Source organism: Vulpes lagopus, chromosome 4 (genome assembly GCF_018345385.1).
Source record: "Vulpes lagopus strain Blue_001 chromosome 4, ASM1834538v1, whole genome shotgun sequence".
Lineage (NCBI taxonomy): Eukaryota > Metazoa > Chordata > Mammalia > Carnivora > Canidae > Vulpes > Vulpes lagopus.
This window is the reverse complement of record NC_054827.1, coordinates 35,648,407-35,671,099: the sequence shown is the minus strand read 5'-3', so window position 1 is coordinate 35,671,099 and position 22,693 is coordinate 35,648,407. Positions and strand designations below refer to the sequence as shown.

General features: G+C 49.5%; 1 protein-coding gene across 11 annotated transcripts in view; it reads left to right on the top strand.

Annotated features, from left to right (window-relative positions):
- ANK1 (ankyrin 1) overlaps positions 1-22,693 on the top strand; it is a 213,350-nt gene that overhangs the window by 82,349 nt on the left and 108,308 nt on the right. Inside the window, exon 1 of one of the 11 annotated variants that reach the window (XM_041752227.1) lies at positions 950-1,197. The exons of 9 other annotated variants lie outside the window; for them this stretch is intronic. In XM_041752227.1, the coding sequence (XP_041608161.1) occupies positions 1,171-1,197 (27 nt within the window). In that variant the 5' untranslated portion in view covers positions 950-1,170. Of the gene's footprint in view, positions 1-949; positions 1,198-1,520; positions 1,538-22,693 lie in introns of those variants that run through there. One more of the 11 variants, XM_041752226.1, reaches the window with a different exon arrangement.

The following is a 22,693-nucleotide window of genomic DNA, read 5'->3' as shown; positions in this document are numbered from 1 at the left end:
CTTGTGCTGTTATGATTGTGGTGGTTATTTTTAGTCTAGATGTGGCCTAGAACCCGCTTTGCCCTCCCCAAGCCCTGTCAGGTGCTGGTCGGCTTGGAGAGAGCCTGAGCCTCTCCTAGGGTACTTTCCAGCTGCTGTGCAAAACAGAAGGTCATGGGGCGGCCCTCGGGGGCATCTTCCACAGCAGCTGTGCCCTCACAGCAGGCCCCGTGTGGATCTGCAGAAAGTCTCCGAAGCCAGATGGCTGCCTGTTAGGGGACCTGGACCAGTCTCAGGCTGCGAGGCATGTGAACCAGGCCGGAGGGACCCTTCTCAGGCAGGACTACCTCAGAGGTGACAAGGTTACATCGTACAGCAGTGGCAGCCCATCCACGTGATGCCTCTTCCCGGCGCGGGGGAGACTGTCACTCTCTGGGCCTTACAGTTCGGCTCCTTTGGGTCATCGGTCCCCTCTGTCGGCCACCGACTGCTGCTCCAGGGCACAGTGTCCTCACGGGATGCAGCCGCTCTGGGCAGATGCCACCTCATGCCACTGCGTGACAGACAGATGCTGCGAAAGGAGCCTTCCCAGGGCAGGCCTGCAACTGCTTGCCTGGGAGGGGCCCAGCCTGGACTCTGGGGCAGTGGTGGCGAGAGGAGCCGCCTTGGCGCCCCCCTTCTGTCCTGGCCGGTTTGTGGTGACTCACCGCTGGTTCCCTGGAACGCTCCCAGTTTGGGCCCCGGTGTTATTAAGGTTGTGCCCAGATTCCCTGCAAATCAGTAATTAAGCAACACAGCACCCCTCCCGCCCCCCGAGTGAAAGCCTGTGAAAAACAGAGGCTCGGAGCCAGGGTGCCTGCGGCCCCAGGGCTGGGTGGCGCAGGCCCGCGGCCTCCGCTGGGCGGCCCCGCCTCGGGAAGGCCCCTGCGGGCCTGCACCCGCCGCCCTGGGCGCCCCTGAGTCCCCGCGGCCGCTGCCGCCCGCCGTGCTGTAATCTGCCGGCCCCAGGCGGGCGCCTCCCTCCGCCCGCCGAGCCCGCCGCCCGATAGCGCGCCTGGCGCAGATAAGGCCGTCGAGGCGCGCCGCCCGCCCCGCCGCCGCCCGCCCAGCCCAGCCCAGGCCGGCGCGTCCCGCAGCCCAGCGGCTCCCCGCGACCGCGACGACCCGGAGGGATCCCGCCCAGGCACCGGCATGCCCTTCGGCAGGGGCTTCCTCACCGTGAGTCCCCGCGGCCGCCGGAGGGGGGCGGGCAGGGGCCCGCGAGGGGCTGCGCGTCGGGGCGCGCCGGGCGGCTCGGGCTTGACGGGGTCGCGCCGGTCCGTGGTCCGTGGGACCCGCCCAGCTCGCGGCTGTTCCGCCGAGGTTCGAGGTTCGCCGTCCGCTTGAGTTCCCTTGCGGGGTTCTCTCAGGTTCTGCCTGCGTTGGGGGTTGGCAGGAATAATCTCCTTCTTTGGTCTGCTGAGATCCTAGAAGCTTTCCTCGGACTCTGCTGGGCCGTGTACATAGCAGGTGTTTTCGCAGGCCAGTGGCCCTGAGGAGAACAAGGACACCTGAGAAGGTGGGCTGCTCTGAGGGGGGTCTGGGTCACCCCCATGGGGAAGGGGCTTACCTGTTTACTCCCTGACTCACAAAGGTCAGTCACCTCATCGTCACACCTTCCCTGTTCTTGAAACACTGAACTTTGGATTTATGTTGCTAACTTACTAGAGGGAAAAAAATCTAAGAAAGAGGGGCAGAAAGCCCCAGAAGGGCTCTGGGAGCTAGGGTCTGATTGATGGCTATTCTTCAAGTGGCAACATGGCAGGGGGTGACCCCGTCCCACTCCCAATTCTCCTGTGGTGACAAGACCTATCACCATCTATCTAGCAGCATGGCTGGCTCTACTGTCTAAAAACAGTGCCCTGTGTCACGGTGTGGTGGTTGGTGTTGGTGGGGGACTCAGAGGCCAGAGTGGGACCCCAGGCCACATCCTCAGAGGGACCCCAGTGTAGTCATCTACCCATCTAACCTGCGTAAAAGTGTTTGGGTATAAGGGAAACCATATTAAGTGGGAATTTCTTTTTGGTGGCTTAACATCGTCACAATTTGCCTTCCCGATGATGGATTTCTTCCCAGGAAGGGGAGGGTTTAGGCAGGAACCTGGGGACTCCAGCTTTTAAGCCTCACGAGCAGCAAGCAGAAGCCAGGTTAAGTGCATCTGAGTCTTCTCCTTTTCCTGGGCAGCCGAGGCCATGGTTTCAAACTGAGTCTTGGAGGCTGTTCATAACAGACCTCAGAGAGGTGACTGGGAGTGGTGTGTGAGGCACAAGAACAGTCGCCAGATGCAAGGACAAGCCCAGCATCTTGCAGGAATAAGGAATAGGTTATGAACAAATGTTTAAAATGAGCATGAGAAAAATAAATAATAAAATAAATAAATAAATAAATAATAAAATAAGCATGAGTACTTTCACCAACCACATAGCTTGGGGGGAAACCACGTTTTCTCTGAGTGTCATTTTCTGGCTTCTGGGCCTGCTGTGCGGCTGAATATGAAAATAGAAGAGAAGGAAGCACAAGCCTTGAGAGTTGTTTTCATAAGCAGGGTCCTATAAACCCCGACTTCAGGGGTCAATCATAATTAGTTTCTAAACCCAGGTTGCCACCCCTTACCCCAAAATGATTTGGCCGGTATCTGAAAAAATCTGCTGACTTACTCTGAATTTAAGTAAAGCATATTCGGAAAGTCTGTTTTGTTGTTATTGCTGTTGCTGTTGCCAAAAAAATAAGAGAAAGTAAGAAAGATAATAGGGTGCCTTCTAAAGGTTAAAGACACTGAAAATCTTTGTCCTCAAGGTCTATTCAACATTTAATAAACATCCATCAAGTACCTGCTTCAGTCACATCCTGTTGTAGGCACTGAGAATACAGGCAGGGAACAGCGCAGGCACAAATCCCTGCCCTGTGGAGTTTATATTCCATCGGGGCAAGAAGGTAGACTGAAATCCAAATAAATGAATACTCGTTTATTAAAAGATGAGAAGTGCCTGGGGCAGGGAACATGCAAAAGGGGTGGGAAGCCTGGAGAATTTGTAGGGTCAGTAAGGTGCTCAGAGAAAGCTCAGTGAAGTTCCCTTTGGCTATTGTGTGTCAAACTTAGATTCCATGTGACCATTAATAAGGATTACAGTTTGATGTCAAGAATCTTACAATTGTTGATTATGAGAAGCTACAGATTTTTCAGTTACAGTCTCACCATTGAGATGGATTACCTGTAGAATCCAAGAAAATTTGTGATACTTGGGTATGCAATTATCTGTGTTGGGTTCTTACAGAATTGATTTGGAGGCTTTTCTATCTGGCTGGCCCACTTGGTTCGATGACATTTTAATCAGGACTCTGCTATTTGTGTGGCTAGCATTTCTAATGTCAAACTGCTGATGCTTGTATTTATCCATTATGATTTTGGTGGGGGGGGACTTTTGTAAGATGGCCAGTTAAACGGGCACTGACAAACATGATGATCTTGGTTAGTAGCATTCTTAAAAATGAAGTATGTTGGTTTTGGTACCTCTCTCAAAAAAAAGAAAAAGCAGTTGAGCAAAGACTCGAGGAGGTGAGAGAGAGCATCATGCACAGCTCTGAAGGAAACAGCAAAGCTCCTGAGGGAGGTGTGAATTGTGGGAAGACCAGTGTGTCTGGGGCAGAGGGAGGAGAGCAGAGTCTAAAGGGGTGAGGTCAGAGACCTGGTGGGGGTGGGGAGACTGGGGAGGGGGCAGGGGTATAGGACATCTAGGGTCTTGTATACCATTGTATACCATTATTTTGTATACCATTATTGTATACCATTGTATACCATTATTTTTACCCTGAGGGAGACAAGGAGTATTACACAATCTTGGCATTAGACAAATGGTATGATTTGACTTCTTCCGTTACCTTTGACTTCCGAATGCCTTTGAAACCAAACTCCCAGGAATGGGTTACCAGGTAGAACCACCTAGTAGACTGTGGCAATGCAGTTGTCGCCGACCTCTAGCGTACTTGTTCTCAGCCTTTCTTCCTAGGACTGGGGGCTGGTTGTTGACATATAGATCCACATGATATATCTCATGGCCGGACCCAGGTATTGATAATCCCCTTCTCCCTAACATTTTCCAATTTAATGAGAAAATAAATAGTGCCACAGATGCTCTTTACTTAAAACATTGTCATGGATAAAATTAAATAGAAAACAGAAGCCACTAGCAGATCACAATTCATATGCAGTACAGTAATGCGTAGTTCACAGCTGCTGATCCTTCGCTGCTTGCTTCCGACCTCTAAGTGGATAGAGCCGACTATGGTTCTGGAACATGGCTGTCAGAGAAGCTTGTTGGGTATAAGCACGTGAAAGCAGAGTTGCCACAGGAGGGGAGCCATGCATTTGCTCTAAGTTTTAAAAAGTATGAATGGTTTTCCTACCATCCATGTCTTGGCCTCCAGGACGTGTCCCTTACACACACCAAGGTGATTGGGTAGAAAGGCAAGTCTCACCTCGTCTTCCCCTGCAGATCTTCAGTGGCTTGGGACTTTGGGCCCCTCAGCTGCTTGAGTGTTGGACTCTGGATTTCAGCTCAGGTCATGATCTCAGGGTTATGAGATTCAGTTCTGCCTCTTAGTTGGGCTCTGTGCTCAGCGGGGAGTCAGCTGGAGAATCTCCCTCTCTTGCTGCCCCTCCACCTCCATCCCCTTGCACACATTTTCTCTCTCTGACAAATAAATTAATCAAATCTTCAGTGGCTTCACATTCTTTAGGATAGAATCCAGACTTCTCTTGCCCTGGCCTGCCCACTTTTCCCAACCCGCTTCCTACTCCTGGCTCCATGAGAATTGCTTCGGGCACACCAAACAGGCCGCACTTGGAAATTCCTCTGTTATATTTGTAAGTTCCACCTGGGGGCCCCTGTGCTTGTGTTGTTCATGGTTGTGTCCTTGGCACATCACATGGTGCCTGGCAAGTAGTAGGTGCTCATTAAATGTGGGTTGCATTCGTGAATGAGCAACAGACGACTTGCAAAAACACCTCACGACTGATTTCCCACTCACTAGTTTGGTCACAAACTGCAAACCAAAATCACTGCCTTGGTGGTTTCTATGTTGACCTTTAAGATACTCTGCTGTTGGGATTTTTAAAGGTGTTTTTTTTTTTATTTTTTATTTATTTATGATAGTCACACACACACAGAGAGAGAGAGAGGCAGAGACATAGGCAGAGGGAGAAGCAGGCTCCATGCACCGGGAGCCTGACATGGGATTCGATCCCGGGTCTCCAGGATCGCGCCCTGGGCCAAAGGCAGGCGCCAAACCGCTGCGCCACCCAGGGATCCCCATGCTGTTGGGATTTTTAAAAAATTCACAAGATCAGGGCAGCTCAGGTGGCTCAGCGGTTTAGCGCCACCTTCAGCCCAGGGCGTGATCCTAGGGAGCTGGGATGGAGTCCCATGTCGGGGTTCCCCGCAGGGAGCCTGCTTCTCCCTCTGCCTGTGTCTCTGCCTCTCTCTCTGTGTCTCTCATGAATAAATAAATAAAATCTTAAAAAAAAAAATCACAAGATCACTTCTCCTTCATCAGAGCTCTCCTTGCACTTTCTTGGAGCCTTCCTTTAGATCCTTCCCATTGTCTCTCTCTTTACACTTATTTACACATCCGTCCTCTCCTACCGGCCGGGGGTGGCAGGAGAAGAGAAGCAGCCTCAGCTGACTCATGTGTGAGTCACTTCTCCTGTTTTCCCTAGCATCAGCCGTGGTCTGGTGCATGGGGCTGAACTTGTCCAAACCATGAGAATTCAGTGACAGGAATATGCTGGGTTGTTTACTAGGAAAATCAATCTCCAGCAGGCCCTGTGAAGAGTTGGCAGTTCACAGCCTAATCCCTGGGCTGGCTGAGCGACCCACTTTCTCTGACTTGCCCACTGTGGACAGAGGCCCGTGTGACTTCACTCAGGCCACATTCAAAGTTTGTCATCATTTTCTGACAGGCAGTGACAACCATTTAGAAATCTGGTGAGAAACAGAATTGTTTCCTTCCCTGCCTCCCACTCCCCCTGACCACACCGTCCCTCTGCGGCTGGCTCTCCTGAGTAGAGGCTGATTAATCTCCGGAATATACTGTCAGGCCGCAGGAAGGAAGGCACATTAAGGGCAGGAGCGGTCCCTCCGCTCAGCTGCTGAAACCGGCTCAGAATGGAAGGTGAGATGGCAGTGGAGGCAGTGTCGTTGCTGCAAGGAGAGAGAACTGGCTTGAGGACAGATTAAGACCAACAAAGCAAGCAAACCAGCCCTGCTCTCCTACTCAGGAGCTGCAGCCTGAGCTCCCTTCTGAGACAGCTGCAGGCACCAGAGACCGCCAGGAGATAGAGGAGGCCCTGGGAAGCCTGTCTGGCCCTCCCCAGGACGGTATTGGTCAGAAAACTGCTCTGCCCTTTCCAGGAGTGGATTGCAAAGCATTGTTTTAAAAAAGAGAGCATCTGGTTTCAATTTCTTTGGGGAAGCTAGTGCCTAGAAAAGCTGAAAAGAAGCTGGCTTTGGTCCAGTCCTGTTCTCTGATGGCCGGGCCATTGATCAAGGGTGATGATGATTTGCAGACAGTGGAACAGATTCCAGCTACTCAGAAAAGCCTTTCCAGGCCCCACCTCACTTGCCCATTCTGGCCAGCTCTCCTTCCAGTGGGGTGGGCTCAGTGGGGTGGGGGTCATGCCGTGGCTTTCCTTTGCTCCAAGGGTAGGGAGGGGCTAGGGGTGTGTCACCTGCCAGTCGCATCTTGGGGCAGGCTGACGTTTCTGTCTAATAGTGGGACTCGAAAGTACCAGTAGAATCCTCATCCTCCAAAACCATCACCCCGAGTCTGCAGTGAAGCCTGAACTTACAACAGTAGAGATTATTCTTTAAGTTCTTAAAGGGGTTTTGATCTCTAAACATCTTCTATTAAGTGCATACACTTAAGCCTTTTTAATAGGATCTTGTACAGATGCAAGGAAATAATTCTTATTTGCATGGGATTAGTTTAGGATTTAGGCAGAAGCAAGGAGTGTGATTTAGGGCAGGTTCATGGAATGGGGGCATGGAGAGGGGTGAGGTGCTGGTACAATGGGGAAGAAGGAAGGAAGAGTGCACTCTCTTGCCTAGGACAGTGGCTGGGCCTGAGATCCCGTCTTAAATATTTGTCTCTCCCAAGATTTGGATCCCAGGCAATCCCTGGCACAGGGTGGAGTGTGAAAGTCGATGAATGATGCTGGGCTGAAAGTGGCATTGCTGGATTGTGAATAGCCTCCTTGTGCACACACCATCCTGGGGCTGTGGGGTCAGCCTGGGAATTTGCCGAGCTTCTTCGCTCCAGTGCCAGGGTTGATAACACCGTGCCCTTCCACTAGACTTCTGCAAATGCTGTGTGGAATTGATACCAAACCAGGCCGTTGGGTTCTCTCAGCAATAGAACTTGATGAGAGGCCAAGGGGGAATTCCAGGCGAGACTTTATTGGGGTCTGTGTTCTAGCATAAGGGAGGTGACACAAAGTATCCTCAGGCTGACTCCCCAAGGCAAGATCAGGGAGGTGGGAGGTTCGCCTGGGTGGCTCAGTCAGTTGGGTGTCTGACTCTTGTTCAGTTCATGTCACCATCTCATGGGTCCTGGGATCCAGCCCTATCCTGGGCTCTGTGAGATCTTGCTCCGTGTTGGGCATCTGCTTGAGAATTCTCTCCTTTTTCCTGCCCTCCTCACCCACAGGCTCCCTCTAAAATGGATAAATAAATCTTAAAAAAAAAAAAAAAAGGATACTTAGATGGGAAAAGGATGATTTTAAGCATGTAGAGGTGAGATTTTTCTTGGAGCTGCTATACTTTAGAGATCATGCTTTTCCATACATTGCATGTCTCATTAGCATGTGAAATCTCCACCCCTGGGCATGATTTTTAGCATTTAAATGAGGGAAAGGTAACTTGACAGTACTCCCAGTGGTTGTTGCACATGCTCTGAGGCCAGTGTGGGGTCCATCTGCTGCCGCCTGGTTTGGTCTGGATCTCACTAGTTCCTTCTGGCGGCTGGCTCCCTTCTTTAAGTTGGTGTCCTGTTTTCTGCATTCCTGTAAGATCTATTGATCAAGAAACACAGACTCATGAGTTTCTTTTAGGGGGCTTTTTTCTTTATAGTACAGTTGCATTGCATTCAGGGCTGGGGAGGGGCCTCGAGTTCTATCCCTATTCTGTCTCAGAATAATACAGTTTTATAGTACACCAAGTATAGCATCTTCTTTACATATTTGTCTTAATGTGATATTGAAATCACCCTGCAAGGTCCATATTATTTTTTAAAAGATTTTATTTATTTATTCATGAGACACACAGAGAGAAAGAGAGAGAGAGGCAGAGACACAGGCAGAGGGAGAAGCAGGCTCCATGCAAGGAAGCCTGATGTGGGACTTAATACCAGGTCTCCAGGATCAGGCCCTGGGCTGAAGCCGGTGCTAAACCACTGAGCCACCCAGGATGCCCCGGTCCATATTATTATTGTCACTTTCGAGATGATGAAACAGAGGCTGAGCAGCGAATTAACTGGCCCAAGTCCCACAGCTGGGTTGCCAACTTCTCTCTGTCCCCTAACTCTCTATAGATGAATGCTGGCAGGTGCACATCTTCCTCACCTCAAGGACTGGTCACACTGAAATTATTATTTTATGTGCTTGTCTCCCCACTAGTCTGCATCCCCAGTGCCCAAACTGCATGGTGCAGGTGGAGTCACCCAAGCAGCACCGAAGGCGGTTGGGCTCTGCAGCCAGACCACTGGGGTTTGAATCCCTGCTCTGCCACCTTCTAGCTGGTGCCCTTGAGCTGTACCTCTGTACCCCAACTCCCGCCCGTACCTCTGGTTCCCCATCTGTGCCCTGGAGGCAGTAGGGGTTGTCCTGGGGTTGTGGCGAGGAGTACATGAGATAGAGCCTGGCATGTCGGGAGATGCTATTATAATTTTTTTTTTTTTTGAATCACAAGTTTGTGGATCAACAGTTCTCAACATGCTAAAACTCTGGAAATTTAAAAAATACCTTCCTACCTTCAACATAACTTCAGTTCAGGTCAACAGAGTTTATAGAGTAGGAAACAAGGATAAATGACCCTCAGGAAGGGGTGAGTGCTCATTAGTGGAAGGCTGGAATGGGGAAGAATTAATTCTGCTTGTCAGTGAACAAGGGAGTTTGTCAGGGAAACTTCATAGAGGAGGAGAACTCTGAATGGCCTTGAAGAATCAGTAGAAGTGCAGGAAGCAGGGATTGGGAGGATGCCTGCTGCAGAGAAAGCACAATCAAAAATCTGGAAGGTGGGACAGCCTGAGGGGCTCAGTGGTTTAGTGCCACCTTCAGCCCAGGGTGTGATCCTGGAGACCATGGATGGAGTCCCAAGGCGGGTTCCCAGCATGGAGCCTGCTTCTCCCTCTGCCTGTGTCTCTGCCTCTCTCGTGTGTGTGTGTGTGTGTGTGTGTGTGTGTGTGTGTTTCTCATGAATAAATAAATATTTTTAAAAATCTGGAAGGTGTACAAGTGCCTCGTGTGTCTGGGAAAGGTGCGCAGTCCAGGTGTTCAGGGACAGGTAGGGGTTGGGGATGGGAGAGGAGGGTGAAGAGGTGGACAAGGGCTAGACGGTGAGCTTCTGAACATTAGCCTAAGACTTTGGACTTTATCCTGCAGATGTTGGGGAGCCAGCAAAGAGTTTTGAGCAGGAAAGTGTCATGATCAGAATTTCACGGTGGCAGGGTCAAGGAAGAGGGTCATTGGAATGGCAGGGAGTGGAAACCAGGTGGGGAAATACTGCCGATCTCCAAGTGGCATTGATGACACCCTAATGCGGAGGAGTGGCAGACAATGAGCGTCACTGAGTAGCTGCTGTGTACCAACCAGCATGCTCTGGGGTTGACACACCTCCACTCATTTGATGCTCATGGCAGATACCCATGTTACAGGGGAGGAAAGTGGGTCTTGTTGCAGTCAGGAAAGGTGAAGAAGAGACGTAGTTGTCTGGGGGTGTCGACAAGCTGCTTGTATGGGTGCCCCGCTCCTGAGGGCCGGTCCTCAGCTTGTAGGTCAGGTAACTTGATTTTGAGGCAGTCAGGGCAGCAGGTGTGGGAACTGACTTACTGCTGGTCCGACTCAGGGGACTCTGGTGTTGACACTAGCCTCCCAACTTTGCAAGGAGAGGCGTGACTTCTCTGGCCGTCTGGTGTTCTTGTGCCCTTAATCCTGTGTTCTCTGGTCAGTGGATTCCATCCCATTAAGAGACTCTAACTGGCAAGTCAGTTATAACAGGGTTCTGGTAAGCATGCAATCAGGGGGATGGGGGCGGGGGTGGAAGTAATCTTGAAGAATATGTCATCAAGCCTATGCTAAGGCCTGATGAACCATTCATGCCCCGCAGCCGAGAGCATCACGTTTGTTATAAATTGCTGATTAAACAACATTGGAATAGAAAATAAGTCTTGTTGCCTGTGTCAACGCCAATCTGATTGGAAGCAGCTGCCTGAAATGCTGTGTTCAGAAAGATTCTGAAGCCACTTTTAGGCTGATGGGCAAGAGTTTGTGATAAATTAGCAGCCTCTGTCAGGGCACCAGGAGGGGGAGGGCTGGGGTATTAGTGGGAGTGTTATTCGGTTGCTCGGGTGTGTCAAGTGATGGAGGGTGCCTGGCAGTGCATCCAGGTGAGAAGTACTGAATTCCAGTCTCAGGTGCTTGCATTAAAATGGAAAGTGGTAGATGGATGGGGGAGAGAGCAAACTAAGAGTCTCACTAACTCCGCCTGAGCCCTGTGCCAGGCCCTAATTACCACACAAGGAATCGCTCATTTAATCCCTGTGATGCCTCTATGAAGTCATTGCATGGCACAAACCAGGAAACTGAGGCACAGAGAGATAATTTGCTCAAGGCTATGTAGCTAGGAAGTGTTGGAACTGTGATATGAATCCATGAAAGCTGGACCCAGAGCCTGACTCGTAAGCCTGTGCCTTATTCTGCTTTCATATGAGTGGTAGAAACAGGAGACTCAGGAGGAGTGGGGCCTGGCCTCTCTCCTCCCTGACCACATGGTGACATTTCATGTGGGACTCCTGGGAGCCCATTCCCCACATGCTCGACTCAGGGCTGGGAGTATCTAGCTCTGTGGCAGGATCACGGCCCACCTGCCTTTTGGATCCTTCGTATCTTACCACTCTGCCCATTCCTTCAACAAAGCCTTACTGGACCCTGTACAGGCTTGCCCCTGCACTTTAAAAAATGAGGCAGAACTGCCTCAGTAAGTGTGTAGACATCTGAACTCCAAAACACATGCGTGACAGGGTGTTTACTTAATTTGCAAAAGCTTCGCCATGGGGGTGTTTTAAGTAGCTGGCTCTCAATCACATAGCAATACTATTTAAACTTTAAAACTTTCACTGTAAGCAAAAGAAAAGTCACCTAAAAAAAATTCATGTAGTAGCTGGTAGCTTGAATCGTATTATAAAACTTACCGAAGAGGTGAAAATGCAATATACCAAAGTTCACATGTACAAAACAGGAAAATTAGGGAATTGGCTAATTCTATGCCATATGCTTGAAGAAGGAATTCACTTAATACACTCAGCTATTGGTTTAAGTTCTTCATGGGGTGAGCAAGAGTAAGGCAGAAAATTATGAGGCAGTCTATAAGGCTGAGCTAGCTGGAGATCAAGTCCCAGTGAAAATGGCCTCTTCTGACCTGTGTTGTGTGGGGGAGTAAAGAATTTTGGAGTCAACCACTGGGAACCAGTGGCTTACATGCCACTGCTCAGATTTCTCCAAGACTGCTCAGAGCTCTCACACACTCCCTTGATTCCAGAATCTCTGAGGATAGAGTTTGTCTCCCATACATTCTTGCCCATTGCATGGGGTGGATGGGGTGGGGTGCTATTTGCATAGGGCTGGTGGTCCAGGGAACACACTTTGGGAAATGCAATGTCAGGCTATATTGAGAGGGTCATGTTCGGATTTCCATTTTAGGAGAGACCCTGGTAATTGGAGGACAGATATAGGCAGGCAATCACTAAGGATAGGGTCTGGGATGGTGTCTGGGGGAAACCTTGAAGGAACAAGGAGCAGAGAAGAATAAAGAGACTGGAAAAAAGTCCCTAATTGTCACTAGGGTGCCACTGGCAAGAGCGGGGATGGGGGTGGGGTCGCCCCATGGTGTTCGCAAGGTCCCACCAGGTGAAAGGTGGAGTGGAGGTCAGGAAAGCAGATTCCAATCTTACGTGAGGAAGGACTTACCAACAAGTGGAATTCTCCAGAGAGGAAAGTGTTTGATCAGAGGCCTGTCGAAAATTTCCAAGGAAGGCCAGCAGTGTGGACCAGGAATAGGACTTAGATGTCCTTAGAAAGGAGAGCCTTGAATGATGTGATTATAAGATAAACAACACAAAAGAGGAGATGAGGTTGGGTGCCATATTCACTTTGCTGAGGTTGACTACCTAACGTTATCTAATTTCTTTCTTTCTCCTCCTGGGTCTGTGGGGCCTTGATGATTTGCATGGTTGGTTTAATAGCTCTCTGTGGAAATGAGAAAATCATTCAATCAGGGGAAATGGATTTGGGATGAGCAAAGGAGCTTTTTTCCCCGTGTGGATATTTTAGGAATGCCTATACCATCTAGTATATACAACAGTTAGAAATCTTGGGACTTTCTGATCAGCTGGTGTCTAATGATCAAGGCAATGAGATACTTGAAATTTTATAAGCTGAATAGGATGGAATTCTTTCATCTAATTTGGGACCCAGATTTGCATTTTGTTTATCTATATTTGCATAGGTGATTAGGCTGCCCAAACTCCAAATGTGTAAGACAGAATAAAAATTAATATATGCGGGGTGGCCCTGGTGGCTCAGTGGTTTAGCGCTGCCTTCAGCCCGGATGTGATCCTGGAGACCCGGGATCGAGTCCCACGTTGGGCTCCCTGCATGGAGCCTGCTTCTCCCTCTGCCTGTGTCTCTGCCTCTCATGAATAAATAAAATCTTTTAAAAAATTAATATATGCAATGTACTATTATTTGATTCAAAGAAAAGGCTTCCTGTTTGACTCACCAAGAGTCCCAGACCACCTGAGATGGTTCTCGTAGGTGTTAGGAAATCCCTGGGGGGTAGCTCTCCTGAGACAGGCCTACAGGATCCAGAGCTGACTCATTCAAGGTGATGCCCCCGCTGGAAATCCTATCTCATTTTGTGGAGGTGAAAACTGGGGAACGGGAGGTTAGGCTACTTGCTTGCAATCACTCATTGCTTAGTGGCAAACAGAGATTCATGGAGCAGGCCTGAGGGGTAGCAGCTTTTTTTCTTCCAGTTTGAAATAGCCACCCAAGAAATGGCAGGTCCATCTTCAGCCAGCACAGATGAGCTTCCCTACAACATACCCAATATCTTTCTGGCCCTATGTCTTGGCTTTGAGAGTTTGTATGTTTGATTTAACAGCTATGGAAATATTCCCTCTTCCATTAGGTGGTCCCATGGCAGAGGTAACCAGTCCCAGGATAGGGGTACGATGTCAGAAATGAGAAAGAGGTCATGACAGGCAGATGTCCTTGCAAAGGCACCTGCACCCACAGGCTGGTGCCAGGGGAAGGGTGGGGTGGGCAGCCATAGGAATGGCCCCAATCTCTCTAAATGAAGGACTCAGCAAGTGTGACCAGGCTGCTGTCTTGTACCTTGCCACTTAAAATCCCGTGATTTAAATCCATGGGTTTACCAACTGTGTTCCCGGTTTGGCCAAGAGTTGTTTTGACTGTTCTGCCCTTGGCCTTAATTTAGATGGGGCCAGCCACCCAGCCTGCCGGCAGCTTCAGGCGGGGGAAATGAAAACAGCCATGGATCCCTCAGCCCCTACTGAGTTCGCTCCTTACCCCCAGCACTTGTTCTCACCTCCTTCCTCCTCGGCTCTGAGATCAGACCTGACCTTGACATCTGCCCCCAGCCCCTCGTGGCCTTGGACACCTTCTGCCCTCCCTCTCCCTGCCCTCCACTCTTCTTGCACCATGGTTCTTGTTGTCTGTGTCCTGTCCTAGTAAGGACAGGGAGAAGAGGGGAAGGCTGTGCAACCTGCTAGACTAGAAGACAGAGGACTGGGTTTCTGGTCCTACGTCTGCCATGACCTGTGACCTTGAGCCAGTCATTTCGTGCTTCCAGGCCTGGAGAGGAGGAGTTGTTCCCAGGCCCTGAAATCTAGGCCTTTTCAGCTGTCCTCAGGGCATGTAGTTCTGAGTTCAGGCTTTGATTTCAACTTCTGTTGGGTTTGGGAATGGCTGCCTGCTTATTCTTTGGCAGAAGACACCAGCAGCCTGTGAGGGGGAGATCAAGAGGGCAGAGAGTGGGGAGTGTGGTGAGACCGGAGCTGGAGCCAGGGGTCTGCGAGCCTGGAAGGTGGGCTTGTGGAGTCCTCCATGCCTTTGGTGTCTGGGAGGCGGCCCCCATGCAGAACTGCTGGCTGGGGGGGCTTCATGTGGCTTCTGCCTGAAGGGTGTCTTTCCAATCACACAACTTGGGGCCTTTTAGAGGAGGGAGGAGCCTCAAGGCAGGGGCCTGGCCGGGGTCTGTGGCAGCGCAAGGCCGTGGGCTGGGAAGGCTGCAGAGGGCAGGGAAGGCTGAGGTGGTCCCAGCCTTTGGGGTGTGGTCCACTTTGGGGTGTGGGGCAAGGCCGCAGAGGAATCCCGCTCCTCACCACTGACAAAACCACTCTCTCAAGCCTTCCAAATAGAGCCCCCAGTTTAAGCAGAAAGCAGTGACTTTTTTTTCCCCAAAGAGGGAGATTTTCCACAAATGTAGAAGCAGAGGGTGGAGACATTTCTCTTTAGCACTTCTGGTGAGGGATCTCACCAGTTTCCTCGTGAGCCACGATCGCAAGTTAAATGCCAAACAGCTCTTAAGTTTTCGTATTGGCACGTTCTGTCCCCACCCCCAACGGCCTGTACTCAATTCATGTCAGTGCCACACCCCTGCCTAGGGAACAGACGTGCCCCCAGCTGCCCCTGCCCTCCTCACCAGCCTTCCCCTGCCCGGCCCCCAGCTCCAGGGTCTGCTGCCCTTGGACCCGCTGTTTGTCTCAATGTCTGAAGCTGCCGTGACAGGGACAGTCCACATGCACATGCCCACATACATACACAGAGACACACACAGATGCACACAGATGCACACATAGACACACAGATGCACACACAGACACACACGGATACACATGCACACACATAGACACATGCATACACACAGAGAGACACATACATAGACACACAGACACACATGGACACACACATAGACACACATGTGGATGCACAGCACATACATAGACATACACGGACACACAGACACACAGACACACACATAGACACACACATGGACACATACGCACACATAGACACACATATAGACCACACACACACACACACATGAACACACACATAGACACAAACAGACACACACACATGGACACACATAGATACACACACACACACTCCCTCAAAGTGGCCTGGGCAGATTCCAGAGCCAGTCAGGCCTTGGGCTCCAGGAAGAGCTTTACCCTGTGGGTCCGACAAGCATCACCCCACTTGGGTGGTAAGAACTCAGTGAGGGAACAGCGTCTGCTCCCCCTACCTTCCTGGGAGGGTGTAGGAGGATGTCTCATCCCCCTAGGAGGAGAGAGGATAAGCTGAATGCTATATAATAATGAGTCACTCAGGTTAACTCAACAAACTCCTACAGGCATTTGAAAAATGTTAATGCTATTTATGAATTCAGGCAGAGTCCAAGAGGAAATAATTGAAAGTTCCCGGTTAAAAATCGAGAGGAGGTGAACTTGGGCCTCCTATCTGGTCTGATTAGCCAGCTGCATTCGGGTTGTCCCCGGGGAGGCCCCGGGGTCTGCTTCAGCTGTCTGTACTTCAGCCTCCCTGATTGGCCTCGGTACAGGGTAGGCACTTAGCAAATGCTAAATAATAATTAGAGTAAGTGGCCTGGACAAAGCAGTGCTGGAGAACACACCACGCTGCCGTTAGAAAACAGAGAACTTCCCTGGTGTTCTCTCATCACCCTCCCAGACAGAACTGATGTCCTGTATATTTCTGGCTTCCTCAGAGTTCCTGGGCCCTCTGCCCTTCCAGTATCGTTGTCCACTAGAGCAGAATGCTTGCAAGAGCGGGTTTAGCTCCAGGTTGCCCAGTTCAAATCCTGACTCTACCACTTATGTGCTGTGTGACTTGGGGCAAGTGAGTTAACCTCCCTGTGCCTCTGTTTGCCACTCACAAAATAAGGACAATTAGAATACGTACCTTCTAAAGTTGCTGGGAGGATTAGTTGGCCCCTACAAGATGCTTAGAACAGTGCCTACCACATAGTAAGCACTGCTCCCCCTGCACTGCCCCCCGTTACCTGTTACTGTCTCTTCCTCTCTTTTGGTTCCTCTTCCTTGGAGTGCTTCTGACTTCTTGGCCTATGGGCAACAAAAGATGCAGAGAATCTGTGGGTGTGCAGCAGGGCCCTCCAGACCTAGCAAGAGGCGTGTCTTAGTGGTGGCAGGGAGGTGGGGTAGAGCATTTGAATGTTCCTTGACTATGTCAGGCATACCTCTCACAGCCTTTGCTTTTCCAGATACTACATACTCCACCTCTGCCTGGATGCAGGCCTCTGCTCCAGCACCGCCTCCTCAGAGAAGAGATTTGGTTCAAATCTCACTGCTCAGTAAAAGATTGCCCTGAATACTATTGCTCCCTCTGACCCAGCCTTTCCTTTGAACTACTGGCACATGCTGTTGGAACCTTTCCTTCGGTTTTTAACTGTGCCATGGAGCATCTCTTACTCCATCTTTAACCTTTGTATTGTTCTATTTTTCATATAGCTCTATATTTACATCTACTAGATTACAGTTTTTCCAAGGGTGACAACCATGGACTCTACTTATTTATGTCTTCCACTGGATTATTGGCCTGCACATGGCAATTCAATAGTTCATGTCTGAATGGAAGAATAGATGAATGAGAAGCAGACCTGTCAGTACCACCAAGTCTTATAATTCATCTCTGTTATCGTCACCCTAAAAGCATCTGAGGGACCAAAGATGGATATGGATATTGGCAATGATTTTCCTTTGGAAATGTTGATTGTCGTCTTTGTCTTATTTCAGAAATCCTGGAAATGTCTCTCACACTCTCTCTGGAGGCAAGAACCAGCTCAGTCATTACAGAAACAATAATGGGTTTTTTAGTGATACTTGGTTCACTGCCCATTCCTTTTGTTCATTCTCCAATACTTAACATACTTTTATTTAGGAGTTCAAGGTCAGGGTAGCTGAAAAAGGTCATTTTGAAAAACAACATGTAGAAGTACTTATCAAGGTTGATTTTAGAGCACAAGGTGGATATTCATAAAGTCATAAAATTTTAGATATGGAAAGAATATCAATACTTCTATAACATTTTATTTCTTTAAAAAGATATGAAACCAAAGTTTTAAAAGGGGGCCATCTAGACATGCTTCATCATTGTACAGATTAGAAATGTCCAAATGAGCAGCATACTTTAGGATTCACCCATTGTAGGTGAGAACAGAGAGAAATGCAGATGTGGCTGATGATTTATAACTTATTTCCTCACCTTTTATTTAAGTAATTATAAAAGGGGTGATATAAATACTGTATGAAATGATATCTCAAAGAGCAGCCAGCCAGAATTCACAAGGGGATTAAATAGGAAGATAATGGTCTCTATTCAATTATTAAGAATAATATGATGAGCCCCATGTGAAATATTATGTGTGGCACCTGCTCTTGTTGCCTTGGTAGTAAAGAGAAAATAGGCCCAAGAAGTAGAAGGCAGATGCCAAGGTGTTCTTCAGTGGTAACTGCTAGGTATGCTGAAGGAGCTTAAGAGGATCTCGAAGGAAAGAGTCTATCTTCCTGTCGTCAGGTGGTGAGGAATGGCAAAATTCAGGGCATGGTAGGTAGGCCAGGTACTGGTTTAATTGGACATAATTGCTTGGAAATGTTTTGGCTCTGGGAAGAGAGAAGGAACCTCTTCAGTCAGCATTTGGCCAGCTGGGTCTGTGCTGACTGTCAGGCCTCTAGTGAAGGAGAAGGAAGTCGGTTCTACAGCAGAGGGTCCCTGAGGACTCCATCAGCTCATTATCCCTCCCCAGAGTTGAGGACCCAGGGTCAGCTGCTGAGGCTCAGTGTCTGCTTTCTGGAGCTGCTTGCACCTGTCTCTGAAGGCGGTGTTATTGAAGTTACTGTGATAATTCTAGAGAACTTAGTTGGACTGGGATTAAAAGCAACCTTATTGTTTCAAGACTCTCCATTTCCCTGGGGCTCCTGGGTGAGTCAGTTGGTTAAGCGTCTACCTTTGGCTCAGCTCATGATCTCAGGGTCCTGGGATCAAGCTGCGTGTGGGGCTCTATGCTTAGCAGGGAGTCTGCTTCTCCCTCTCCCTCTATGTTCCCCCACCTCAAATAAATAAAACCTTAAAAAAGAAAGAAAAAAACCTCTCCATTTCCCCAACCCTTTGGGAAGAGACAGTCTTGGCTCAGTCACCTCTCATTAAACCCTTTAGAGTGTAGGGTCCTATAAATATTTCTGCCCCGAGCCTGCCTCTGACCCGTGGCTGGGGTCTCTTCTGACTAGCAGAAATCCCAAATTAGTAAAGAGGGCCTTAGTTGCACTCAGATTTCCAAGACTGAGCCATTCTTCCTGTATTCAGGAGAATACTGAATTTCACTTCTCTTGCCTGCCCCCCAAATACCTTAGTTCATGTGATGAAGTGAAAACTAGAACAGCTCTCTTGTCTCTGCTTCATGCACTGCCCAGAGCACCGTCATGCTCTTGGGTGACTTTGGGCAAATTATGTCATGTTTTTGTTCTACAGCTTGTCTTCTGTGAGATGGGAATGCTAATGACAGCTACTTGCTAGGGTGGTGGTGAGGATCAAATGTGTTGACATCTAAAATGCTTAGGACAGCACCCAGTTCTTAAATCTTAGCTACTATTATTTTCAGCATCTTTCTCCTTCCTGCTCTTGTATCTGTACCTCATTGTCAATAGAGTGAAGTCTTATGGGCCAGAGGGCAGGGAAGGGGGTCACAGGGCACCATCTTCCCAAGTCCTAGTTCCTAATAGGTGTCTTAACACTGCCTTTCCTAAGCTGGGGAAGCCTTGCTCCAGAGACTGGATGAACTTTGGGAAGAACAGGCTCCTCTGGAATTCTTTCAGCAGGTCAGGGTGGCCATGGCTTTCTCTCTTTAGGGAGAACTATTCAAATAAAGGAGAGGCCTGAGCAGATCTATGGTCAGCCGCATAGGGCTGTCTGAATGCATGCTTGAACATCCTTTAGAAAGTGAGCCATGGGGTTCACTGCCAATAGTCAAGCCCGTTTGGCAGTTTGAAAATAAAGAAAAGTTTTCCATGTTAGCATGTACAAGTGTGAAATGAGTTTGATTTTGCAGCTTCTCCAATGTATACTCCTCTTCTTCCCATACCAACAGGCTGCAGACAAGGTTTCCATGATGTGTAGGAGCACTGGCCAGAGTGTAGTCAACTGGACCATTCTGGCAGTGTGTCTCCTACATGTTTCCGAAATGTGTGCAATTTCCTCCCCGAGTCTGGGCTCCCCAGTCAGCTACCAGGCAATATGTTCTGAAGTGTCGGTTCTGAATGTAGCCAGTGCTTCATACCATGGCGAGAATGGAACATGGCAATGGGACATAGGCCAGCACACTTGCTAGGGGGGTCCACCTTTAGACAGATGTTTACACACTCCATGACACATCACCATCCTCTCACCCGCAGCAGAGAGATATGGACCATTAAGGACCTGTCTGCCTCATTGCCTTGGGGGTAAGGAAGCAGACTTCCTTTGTCGGGGTTGGGCTGGCAATGTCATGCATGTGGGGCCAGGGCTAGCGGTGTGCACTGGGGTGCAGGGTCCTTTCCTGCCACACAGCCCAGGGCCCTGCCCCACCAAGGAAATGACAGGGGTTCCCAGGCTGTTTCCACAGGGACCATCACAGCATGTGGGGAAATGAACAATTTGGCCAACCAGCTCAGAATATCTGATTTTTCTTTTTCATGAATGTGACTCATTTTAAAATCTGAATTGAATCAATTTCTTTGGATTCCACTTCACTTAACATTTGCTGAGCCTCTGGTGTGCGGTGTGTATGGTGCTCACACTCATCTATGTTGTTCTGATCCCACCTGGCTGAAGCTCCCATTTGGCTGACTTGCAGAACATAATCCTGTTCAACTCCAGAGACACACATTTGTGCTGCTTCTATGCTGGGCTTGGAGATGCCGAGATGAAACAAATCTGGAAAGACCCCTCATCTCATACTTAGTTCCCTGCCTGAGTAGTTCTGAACTGCTCAGCAGGCAAAAGCTTTTGCTTATTCTCAAAGCATTGAGTTCTTTAGGAATTCCGGCTCTATTTCTTATCTAAAACCAGAAATGGATACTGCAGTTGAAATTTGTTATTGTACATAAAACATTCTGCTCTCTTCATCTGGTTATTGGATGAGAGACAGTGACGTTTGGATGTTTCTTTGCGTTTCGCTGTTGGGAAAGTAATCCTGTCTCCTGCAGACTTGCCACTGGGTCTGCTCCACTGGGTCTGCTCCCCTCCTTTCTCTCCAGCACAGGGGCAGGATTTCTGGGGTGCGGGGCACAGAGACGCCTGGGGAGGTCAGGCTTTGTTAGTCCCTCCCATTGGCAAACTCTTGGCTGTGAGCTCAGCCATGCTGGAGGGGGGCGGCAGTGTTCCAGAACACATGATTTGAAAATCGGAGAGGGAGATGATAAATATATTCAAAAGCACATTGACTTTTCACACCAGGAGAGGGGGAAAAAATCTCAATACTGAAAAATGGACCCAGATATACAACCCTTTTCCAAGTCAAGCTTGCTCGTGAGGGGTCACATTCCACTGAGGTCGCGTCAGAGTGGGCTTAAAACCAAAAAGATCCCTTTGGGAGGAGAGTCATTATCTGGTCCCAGGAGTAGGGGGACCAGATGAGAAAATCTTAGATTCAGCTTTGGCCTCCCCAGCAGCCATCCCGGGTTTAATGCTGGTCCTCTCTCGATTCCATGTAGCACCTTTCTCATGGGTTTAAAAATAGACTCCAGGCCTGCCAACCCTCTTAAAAGGAACATGATAGAGATCAGTGCCAGCGCTATGGGACCTGATACCCAGCTCTGATCACCTCCCTAAATAGAGCCCACACTCGCGATCCCTCGTTTGGTGAGGCAGGGCACCCAGTGCTACGCAGTTGGCCACTGAGTGAGAGCTCACCACACAAAATTAAATAGCAACACCAGCAAGGCTATCTTTCCTCCTTTCCCTTTCTTCTCTCACTATTGAAAAGCTTAAGAAGGAATTCCAAGGTCTGAAGGGAGTCAGAGTGTATTTCTTAGTTCATTCAGAGTAATAGCTACAGCATATATCATGCAAAGTGCTTTCCTAATTAACCACCGGGCAGGGGGGTGGGCGCAGTGCAGGAGGGCGCAGTGGTGTCTATATGAGAAATAACATTTTCCCAGCAGCGCTCCTCTCAATGGTTTACAAACTCCCGGGGTGGTTGATGGCTGGTTCCATTGGCGATAAAGAAGCCAGCCTTTCTCAGTAAAGGGTGGAGTTCCTGGTACCCACCCTTATCCACCGTGCCCAGGGGCTCCAGGCGCTGGGGCAACACCCTGTGTGCATGAGGAGCCAAACAGATAGAAGAGTAGCTGAGGGCAAAGCCGTGCTTGTCAGAAGGCCACACTGCAGCCAGGCAGGGATGCTGCGAGAACTGTCAGATGCGGGGCTCAGGAGCGGGGCTCAAGCTGTGCACACGACTTGAGAGTTGTTTCTTCACCACAGTGGAAATGGACACTGAGAGGTGCATGATGAGCCCACGGGGTCTAGTTGCGGTCGCAGCGTGCCCAGGGCTCTTGGGGGTCCTGTTCTCAGCCATGGGTGTTTGACCTTGGGGGATGCTGTCACTGGGCCCTAATTTTCACAATGGAAACAAGATCAGCAACACCCCATGCCTCCGGGGGTGGCGAGGGTTCACCTTGGACAAAAGCTTTAGTTAAGAAGAAAGAAGGAAGGGAAGAAGGGCAAGAGGGTGTCACTTGTCACTTTACTGAGTACCTGCTCCATGCCCATAATGGGGCTGGGCATTTTGATGTGATTTTCATACTTACTGGGAGAAGTGAGTCGAGTTATTTTCATTTTCCTGATGAAAAATCCAACAGTCAGAAAAGTTATTTCCTTTCTCAAAAGTCATGCAGCTCAACTGGGACCCCTGACACCAAGTATTTTAGGGCCACTCAGAACAGCACACAGAGCTGTTGTCGTTAGGTCAGTTCCGCATCTGAGTTGATCGCAAAGGATTAAACCAGGGGAGCAGGAGGGGCACATCTGCCCCTCAGGAAACTGCAGGGGGAGAATAGTGGCTGCTGCCCAGGGCATGAGGCGCCGGGAGGCCCTTCTCTGGAATCCTAGGTCTGCGCCAAATGTCCCTTTAAGAGAGGAGCCAGCTAGTGTCCAGGTGGGCCACGGCCTGAAGCTGTCTCTGTTCCCCCAAAAAGGTTCTGGGGATGCATAAGTCATCAGAGAATCCCATGCACCTGGGATTCTTTGCTTCAGGCTTTTGAGCAAAAAGAGGTGTTCTCCCAGTTGCTGAAAGAGCTAGATTCCTGGAGG